Here is a 10,040-nt window from a genome sequence, read left to right as displayed (position 1 = left end):
GGACAGGTACAGCAACCAAAGTACTGCTTTTAAAGGGCCATTGTTTCTGTGAAACCACCGAAGGGTGTGTGAGCTGAGTGTCCAACCAAAGTTTGGTACAAAGCAGTGCAATCTTCCAGACACCTGTAGGTGTGCATCCTGACACACAGGAGCCATCTGACGCCTGTGCTCCTCAGCTGATCAGAAGACATCTGCTGCACAAATATGGTCACTCGCTGCTTATACTGCTGCAAGAGGAAGGTCTGAGAGTAGTAAAGGATGTAGGTGGGGCGCACGGGGAGAACCGTGTCCTTTGACAAGCGTACAGCCTTGAGTTGGCTTCTCATTGTCAGGCTGCTCACATCTCGCTGCCATTAAGAGGAGTGTGTTTCCTTTGTCTAAAGCGTTGAGTGGTTATGAATAGTAAGGATAGACCATCTGTAATTATTTTTTAATTATTAATGGTTTTGTTAGATCCTTTCCTTTTTACATTACATTTCTGTTAATGTAAGTTAAATCAAATGGACTTCAGCTCCCAAGCTGCTCCCCAATGTGTTTTCATTGCTTCATAACATTACTTCAGCTGTCTGTGAGGTGTCTCTCTCAGAAGAGCCTGCCTCCACGGAGCCACCCTTATCACGCTAACTGATCCAGGTATCGTCTGCCAATACACATCCACTGGCCACAGAATTAGTCATGATCAAATTGTTAAATTCCCAGTGGCCCAGTGTCAGAGTCACAGCATGTGCAAAAGCTTTCGGCTCTTAGCCACCATCTCAAAGGTGAACTCAGGGATATCTATTTTATTTGGAGCCCTGGGTGAAAGGTCTTTTAACATTTTGCAGGTGCAAAGATTTTTCTCTTAACTGGAAGCTAAGTGAAGAGAAAGGAGTAAATTTTAAAAAGAGGGGGAAAAAAAAAACCTGGTGTCCAAGTGGCCTGACCAAAGGCCTGGCTGAGTAATTTAATCAGAATAAATACTTAGTATTTGGAAATTAGGAAGATAATGACACTCAAAAATGTATGGGGAAAGTTTTCCTTTGAGAGAAGAAAAAAATACACCATTTAATCAATTTTTCATCACCAGCAGAATGGCTTTTGATGGCACTTCATCCCCTTGGAGAAGCTGCCCAGGGCCTGTTATTTACCATGGGACTTGGTATCAGATCTAGCGGTAAACACCCCACACAAATTCAGGTATAATGGTCCCAGTGAACAAAAGACAAAGAAGAGAGAATGGATGAGATTTTAAATTTTGTTTTATTTTCTATAACACTCAGCCTGAAGATTGCATTCTGAGAAGAAATGGTAAGGGACTGGTCAGGATTGGCTGGAGCCAAGAGAACTGGGCAGAATGAAATGTGTAAGGAGGAGGAGGGCAATAAGCCTCAAGGATCCTTACTTGTAAGGAAGCAGCTATGTCTCCAAAAGTACATAGGTAACATACAGTGAACCAAACACAAAAGCTGCTAAAAATGACCGGATAAATTATGCAAAGGGATTTCTGGATTTCTTTCAAGTAATTAAGTTTCGATTTCTTACATTTATTTCCGTTCCAAGAAGCATAAGGCAGCGATGACTGCAAAAGTCTTCATTGATTGTTCCAATACTTTCCGTTATATTCCGTGACTGGACTTAACTTTGAACAGAGGCAAATACACTGACTGGACCGTGGGAATTCCCGGGAGGAAGAATAGTTTACCTGGAGGTAAACACGGGGGAGGGGGGCGCTGCAGGAGGCTAGGAAGAAGGCTGTGCCCTCTCTCTCTCTCTCTCTGTCTCTCTGTCTCTCTGTCTCTCTGTCTCTCTGTCTCTCTCTCTCTCTCTCTCTCTCTCTCTCTCTCTCTCTCTCTCTCTCTCTGTATGTGTGTGTGTTTTTAGAGGTATGTAGACCTGCTCTCTGCAGAGTTGATGGAGGAGGGGTACTTTGGTCCTTTCTGCCAGCCCCTTGCCTTGCTTCCAGTATTAGTCTTGTCAGAGGATCCAATCAGCATCCCTTCTGGCCACTCTAGCGGCAGCAAACTCACTAGCGGCAACAGCAGGGACCCGTGGGAGCCCCGGGGCTGCTGGCTACCCTCCTCCCATTACCAGAGAGAGCTTTTCTTGAGATCTGTCTCTGCTCTCCTTTAAAGGAGGGAGCGTTGTTTTCATTTCTTTCGTACTCCTTCCTCTCAGCACTATTGGGCCCGGGTATATAAGCTTTATGTTTGGCTCAGGCTTAAGTCACCTAACCACCTAAGCTCTCTCTGCTAGCCACGAAATTTTGACCTTCTTTGCCCAGTGGGTTCAGGAGGTGAGGGAAGAAGGAGGTTCTTTAGAACCTTCTGGGAAGTGCCAAATGTAGAGAGATCTGAAGGCGTCTAACCCCTAAAGGGAAAATTAAACCAAAAACCTAAGAGCGGCTTCTCTGTGAAACTATTGACACCCCCTCCCCCTTTCAACCTCCAGTACCAGGAGTTTCCTGAGGTTTTCACAGATCCTTGGTAGTTCCAAGAACTCGATTTCCTAGTTCTTTCCCTCTTTTTGGTTTTTCTTTCCTCCCCCCCCCCCCACCCCGTTTCCTTTTCTTTCCAGGTACAGCCAAGGATTAGGGGTTTAATCATTCCCACAGTGAGTCACGTCCTGTGAGAGTGTGGGGGGCGGGGCTTGTCCTTTTGCCGAACCTGAAGCAAATTGGCTGATCACCTTGCATTTAATAATGTGGAAAACGGGACTTAAGAATTCCTCCTCTTTCCCATGCTCATTTAAAGTGAGTGTGCTGGCTCACTGAATAGGGCAGATTTGTCTTTTGAGAAATCTTTCTTGTAGTGCATTTCAATTCTGTTTGAAATACAAAGAAATCACACTGCCCTTAATAAATTAAATTTTAATAAAACACATTAAGTTCAGTAAAATATGAATGCACTACTTAAAATTTTAATAGTAAATTAAGACCCAGAAAGGAGGAGACAGTGGTTTGTCCCCTGGGATGGCTTCGGGCATCAGTTGATTTCTGGGTAGGGGGTGGATTGAACTGCAGGGATCTTGCTGTCCCTGCTAGGAATCCTTGGTGGACTCCTCTTCCCCTGGAGGGAGGCAGTTCACATCTGCCTACATCTGGCAGTGGATAGGACAGAAGCTACTGTCAAACAAAGAGGATGGGTAGGAAGAAAGAGAACCCCTGGCTCTCACACAGTTGATATACTTCTCAACCCCCACCCCCACCCCATTTACCTAAGTGGGTGTGTAGGTTGGAAGACACATTGAGTTTGGATGGGAAGTTTACGGATGACTGTATCTCAAACAAGTTTGAAATCTGGGTCCAATTTACTTGCTAAGGAGGGGGTGAGGTGTGGGGATCTGGATTCTTTTTCCCAGATCAGCTTCCTCATTCTACAGCTGCTGAAGTACTTCCCAGCACAGCCTGTGGACAAGACTGAAATGGGTTTTATTGATATGACCATGAGGACATTGGTATTCTGGACACCCTTAAAGGGAGAGCTTGCAAGACTGCCAGTCTTGACCATGAAGGAAGAATTGCATTTTCTTTCTAATGCAACACAGCCATTCATTTTCACGTGGGGAAGGAAAAGAAGTGAAACTCTGACTTGACTCTTAAAAATGCAGGAGTTTTCTGGAAGGAAGGAGAAGAGGGACCATTTCCAAGAGACAGGAAACAGTTTCTCGCCACTCACTAACCAAGCGTTAGCCTGCACTTGGTTAATTAGTTAACAGTGCTGCTGTTTTTCTTGTCTGGAATTAGAGATAACACTAAGAAATATTTCAGAGATAAGTTATTTAAGGCTAACTTAGTGATGTATGGAATCCTATCATCATGAAAAAATGGTTTCGTGGAAGTTTTCTTGCTCAAAGCAATACTTTAGTCAATAAATTTTATATTAAGCAAAGTTTGTCCAGTCAGTTCAACAGTATCCTCTCTATTTCATGAATTTATTACACTATCTTATTTACCATATAAAGTGGTGACAAGTGTTTAGCATTTTGGAGATCAGTTGTCAGTTGGTATTAAAATCAAGATTAATTCATATTAACGATATGCATTTCTCAATACTCCCAGATGACAACATACATTAATACAACTATTACAAGTGATTAAGCACAATGAAAGAGGAGGGACAAAGAGAGGCTCAAAACACCCCAAATATTTGATTTTGCCATTCAAGTTCAGCAGACTGTTGCCACAATAGTGTTTGGGCAACTCCACAGGGCTGCTTTTGACTTTACATCTAATTAGACACCTAATGAAAGAGAAGAATTCTTTTCCCATGTGGTTTTCCTCCTTGGTATCTTTGTGCCTTTATTTATACACATAAACACAATGCTTAGGAGATGAAATACCACAAAGTTTTTTTTTCTCTTTCTTTCTTAATTCATTTATGGTAACAATCTGGGGGACTAGGTGGATGAAAACATTTGTCTTCCTGCTATTTCCTACTCTGTTCAGAATTTCTCTGGGCATGTGATCTTCACTCCACACTGAGAGAAAACACACCCACAGATTTTAATGGATTTTTATTAGGCATTTGAGATGCTCAACAGTTTATACTAATTAGACCATCCAAAGCCTTTTGAAGATTAAGCAAATTGGACAACCCTTGTTAATTAGAACATAATTTGAAGTTTGAAATTATATCACTGATGAAGTGGTCTAATTAGTATGACGATACATTAATGGACCAGTGAGACACCGGCAGTGGAGTTTGGCATGGACCTCTCTAAGGCAAGCACAAAAAATTCTCTCTTATACTGGCATTAATAAAAGATTTCTATAGACTCCAGCTTTTCCACGATGACATACAATTTATATACACACAATGCCCATAGTGCTGTTCATTTTTTCACTATTATGAAAACTAATAAATTCGTCAAGCTGAATTAAGCATACAAATCAGACGAGGCGTAGCAGATTACACGGTGAAGCTGGGTGTCTCCCGAGTCTAAATGAAATTTCAATCTAATAATTCCTTCCTGGCTGGGTCATAATTTGTTTAGAGATGCTGTTGTACTTCTTTCAAAGCGCTATTCACACTATAATTAAATGATACTCAAGCTTTTAACTTTGATTTATTTCATTTCGCGAAGCTTGAGACAGTGAGCACTGCACAATGTTATTTTTTTTTTTTTATTTCCTCGAAAATTACCTTGGCTGTTGAGGTAGAAATTAAACACCTAAGCACTTACTTGAACAGTCTTGCACACAGCCACGTTTTTTCGTGTCAACACCCCCCTCTCCGAGTCCCGTGCCCAGGCGTCTCAGGGCTCTCGGTGGAGAACACGGCTCGTAGGAATCCCCTTTGGCTACTGTTTATTATTTTTCCTTTCCGCGGGGGAAGAGAAAGGCGGGCTCCAGACTGGCGAAGAATAGCGGCAGAGATTTAAGTACCACGGACAGATCCCGCCTCGCTGTCAAAGCTGAGGCTTTCTTGGGGGGAACTCCGGACAACAGCTTTCCTAACTTGAACCAGCCTACCCGGGCCTGGATGAGGTCAGGGGAGGATCCGCCGTTTCCTGCTCGCCGCCGCCGCAGGGCTTCCGGGTGCTGACTCCCGGAGGGCTCCCCTTTCCACGCTTGCCCTCCATCCACTTTGTTTTTTGTCCTAGCTCGCGCCAGTGCCTCTTAGGCCTGCCGCCTGCTGTCGCACCTGCTGTCCTTCCCAAGCTCCGGGAGCCTGCACCTGCTCCGGACCACCCCTGTCCCGACCAGCCAGGTCCTCACTGGTATCTGCACCCCGTGTCTTCAGCGCTCTGGGGAGGTGAGAGTAGCCCCAAACACCGCAGGAAGTAGAGGAAGGATGGGAACGCGAACAGAGTAAATAGGCTGTGTTTGGGGGGTTGGGGCTGGGGAGTGGGCCTCACTGTGTGCTTTTGAACTGGAACTCAGAATGTGCGTCCACTTCCAGGAAAAAGTGGTTTGCACTAGCACAAAAGTGCGAGCCAAGTGTAAGCTAAAAATCTCTGCACACAGCTACTGTGGAAATGAAGATAAGTGGGACTTACACCAGCCTCTCTCTCTCTCTCTCTCTCTCTCTCTCTCTCTCTCTCTCTCTCTCTCTCTCTCTCTCTCTGTGTGTGTGTGTGTGTGTGTTGTGGTCGCATTAGGCAGCACATGCGCTCTGTATTGGCCCTGCTCTTCCTGTCAGTTGCTCCTTTTCCTTTGATTGTAGCTAATGAAGAATAATACATCCACAGTCAGGGTTTGCCAGGGGGTCCTCCCAAGTCCCAGCACACCCTGTACTGGACATAGGGAGGAGGTGGAAAAAAGAGGGTGTGGGGGGAGGAATCTGTACATGTGTTAGAGGGGGATATGCCCATAAAGGGGGGAGTCGCATGCGCACAGACGACCCTAACGGGCTGTGTGGCTGTCCAATCCGCTGAGAGCTGGGGGAAATCGAGGGAGAGAAAGCCCCGCAGCCCGGCAGACCCACGTCTTTTCTGCACTAGGCACCCGCAGCCTAGTGGGATGCGAAGCCCGGGGCTGACCTCAGCACCCATCCGGGAGCGAGCTCAGAGCAGAGCAGAGGACTCGGGTCACCGCAGCATCTAGATCATCAATAGCCCGCAACTGGGGAATCAGAGTCACTGGAGCTGACGGGAGGGGAGGGCCCCTGAAACTTAGTGGTAAGCAGAGGGCAGGAGAGCAGGTCGCCAGGTAAGGCACACTTCACTATACAGGGCCAGCCGCGTCCAAGGTTGGCTTGGGACACAACTTTTAGGGGGAGTTTCTTTTCCTAGGGAGGAGGAAATCTGGTAGAAGCAGAGGGAGGGGCTGAACGCTGGCATTTAGGTGACTGGCACTGCGGGCTGACCAGAAGCGACGACCTGGCTAGTTGGGTGGGGTTGAGCTGGGGCGCGATTGAAAGCAGCAGTTGCAGGCGAAGCGTAGTGGGGTAACGGCAGAGTGCGTGCGGGGTAGGGAAGGCAGCGGGTCCTGTAGCAGAGCGAGAGGGGCGGGTGCAGGGAGAACAGAAAGGACCGGAGCCTGGGGGGGGGGGGAGCCAAGGGGGATCCAGGGCGGGGTGAAACCCACCAGTGCTTCCAGGCAGGGGAGGGCGGGGGAGAGAAGGAGGGGAGAGGGCGGGAGGGGGGCAGGCGCGGGAAGAGGGGACTATAACTCCCCGGCCTTGACGAGCTGGGGCACTTTGGGGCGCTGAGGTCTGAAGCCAGCGCCACCCAGAGCAGGGCAAGAGCTCGGGCAGACCTGGAGACTCGGGAGCAGAGCTAGCGGCCAGACTGGGAGGGCCGAGCCTGGAAGCCGGGCGGCTGAGCACAACTTTGCAGTGTTATCCCTCTGCTGCTGGTACTTCTGCGGAGGGTCGGGTAGCTGGGACCCGAGCGCGCCGCGCAAGGAAAGATGATGATGATGTCCCTGAACAGCAAGCAGGCGTTCAGCATGCCTCACGCCGGCAGCCTGCACGTGGAGCCCAAGTACTCGGCGCTGCACAGTGCCTCCCCGGGCTCCTCTGCGCCCGCGGCGCCCTCGGCCAGTTCCCCTAGCAGCTCCAGCAACGCTGGCGGCGGCGGTGGCGGCGGTGGCGGCGGAGGCGGCGGAGGCCGGAGCAGCAGTTCCAGCAGCGGCGGCAGCGGCGGTGGCGGCGGCGGGGGCTCGGAGGCGATGCGGAGAGCTTGTCTTCCAACCCCACCGGTGCGTATGTCTGCATAATCACCGCTTAAAGGCACATTTTGACAGCCTCCTTTATCTGCTTGATGTTTTTTTCATGTCTGCACAGCAAATCACCCCACACCTCCAACCAATCCCCCCCTCTCTTAAGTATTCAACGGGTCTTGCCTTTCATATTAATTTTTATGACCTGGGATGCTGCCTGTGCGCGTGTTGTGTTGTGTTGTGTTGTGTTTGTGGCTCATCCCCTGCACATTGGCTTCTCCCGCTGGCTTCACTTTTTGCTGCCGAGTTTCGGGATCATTGTCGTTATTATTATTTTAACGTTCTGGGAATGCTGTAGGCGCGGTGGCGGTGGTGAGCCCTGGGCCGGGGGCTTCCGGGGAGAGCGCGCACAATTCCCTGCTGAGCGTAATGTGTGCCTTCTACTTACAATTGCAGAGCAATATATTCGGCGGGCTGGATGAGAGTCTGCTGGCCCGTGCCGAGGCTCTGGCCGCTGTGGACATCGTCTCCCAGAGTAAGAGCCACCACCATCCGCCACACCACAGCCCCTTCAAGCCGGACGCCACTTATCACACCATGAACACCATCCCGTGCACGTCGGCCGCCTCCTCTTCGTCTGTGCCCATCTCGCACCCGTCCGCTCTGGCTGGCACCCATCACCACCACCACCACCACCATCACCACCACCACCAGCCGCACCAGGCTCTGGAGGGCGAGCTGCTGGAGCACCTGAGCCCCGGGCTGGCCCTGGGAGCCATGGCGGGCCCCGACGGCACGGTGGTGTCCACTCCGGCTCACGCACCGCACATGGCCACCATGAACCCCATGCACCAAGCAGCCCTGAGCATGGCCCACGCGCACGGGCTGCCCTCGCACATGGGTTGCATGAGCGACGTGGATGCCGACCCGCGGGACCTGGAGGCGTTCGCCGAGCGCTTCAAGCAGCGACGCATCAAGCTGGGAGTGACCCAGGCGGATGTGGGTTCGGCGCTGGCCAACCTCAAGATCCCGGGCGTGGGCTCGCTCAGCCAGAGCACCATCTGCAGGTTCGAGTCGCTCACGCTGTCTCACAACAACATGATCGCGCTCAAGCCCATCCTGCAGGCGTGGCTGGAGGAGGCAGAGAAATCCCACCGCGAGAAGCTCACCAAGCCAGAGCTCTTTAATGGCGCAGAGAAGAAGCGCAAGCGCACGTCCATCGCGGCGCCCGAGAAGCGCTCGCTGGAAGCCTACTTCGCCATCCAGCCAAGGCCCTCCTCGGAGAAGATCGCGGCCATCGCTGAGAAGCTGGATCTCAAGAAAAACGTGGTGCGCGTCTGGTTCTGCAACCAGAGGCAGAAACAGAAGAGAATGAAATACTCGGCCGGCATTTAGGGACCCTTCTCCAGGAATGGCCCTTTCCCTTCGCCCTCTCTTTTCTAACTCCCTCCCCCCCTTGTCTCTCCTGCCTCTTTTCTTTCTACTTTGGCTATCAGAAACAATTCCGGTAAATGTGAACCCAGACGCCAGGAGCAAAGAAGCAAGCAGCTGAGCCCAAATCAGAGAGATTGTGAACGGGTTTTGCAAAGCGAAGAAAAACAAAACAAAACAAAAACCAAAACCACAAACAACACAACTCAGAAAAAGGAATTTGTCAAGTTGCAGCAGAGCTGTCCCTTTTAACCATACTTCGGCTGCCCGGCTTCATCAGAGGAAGTGTGGAGCTGGCTGTCAACAGGAAGGCAGAGGGACGAGCTTTTGAAAATCCCCGCAAGAATGAGCAAGTAAGATTTGTTTTTATTCTTACAGACGTCACCTTGTTCACGTTTAAAAGTACACTTTGCAGCTATTTTTCAGAAATAGAAATTGATTCAGGACTGAAACTTGAAGGTGGAGTTGATGCTTAATGTGATAAGATAGAGACATCTCTAAAGTATTTTGAATTAAAAAAGATGGCAGATTTTCTGCATTTACACTGTATATTATATATATATTTTTATTGTGGTTCTTATCGCTTTCTTCCTTCTCTGAAGTGTTAATACTTACGGAAGGAGTTGCGCCTGGTGTGTTCACTGATCTTGACAGCTATTATTAGATTATTGCCGTACAACCCTCTGTAAATTATTAATTTATCTCTCTGGCAACTTAATTTGTGCACATTCTAATTAATTAAACTTCTTTAGTCTGAAAAATAAAACCGGCGGATACATATAGGTAGTGATGCTCAAAATTATTCCTTTTTCTTTTTCTTTTTTTCTTTTTTTTTTCTTTTTTGTCTGATGAGTTTCCTGGAGTTTTACAGCTTCCCACTTAGAGTGTGTTCTCTTTGGCCTAGTTGTATATTCTCACCTTGAATGGCGATTGTTTCTTCCCTTTGTTTTTAACTGGTAGTGCTCTAATGTGTGAGCTGACACTTGATAATGGATGTCTTAATCGTGTAGACCTGATTCACTGTCCG

The 10,040-nt window shown here is 48.7% G+C and overlaps 1 protein-coding gene across 1 annotated transcript; it reads left to right on the top strand.

The window, feature by feature from the left end:
* Positions 1-7,330: 7,330 nt before the first annotated feature.
* Positions 7,331-8,977, top strand: POU4F2 (POU class 4 homeobox 2; the record flags this gene model as incomplete). Its single annotated transcript, XM_080936933.1, has 2 exons — positions 7,331-7,621; positions 8,039-8,977. 2 exons carry the CDS (start codon positions 7,331-7,333, stop codon positions 8,975-8,977), a joined length of 1,230 nt encoding a protein of 409 aa, XP_080793059.1.
* Positions 8,978-10,040: the final 1,063 nt, after the last annotated feature.

This window comes from Micromys minutus (genome assembly GCF_963924665.1).
Source record: "Micromys minutus genome assembly, chromosome: 24".
Lineage (NCBI taxonomy): Eukaryota > Metazoa > Chordata > Mammalia > Rodentia > Muridae > Micromys > Micromys minutus.
The sequence above is the reverse complement of the archived record's forward strand: the minus strand, read 5'-3'. Positions and strand labels throughout refer to the sequence as shown.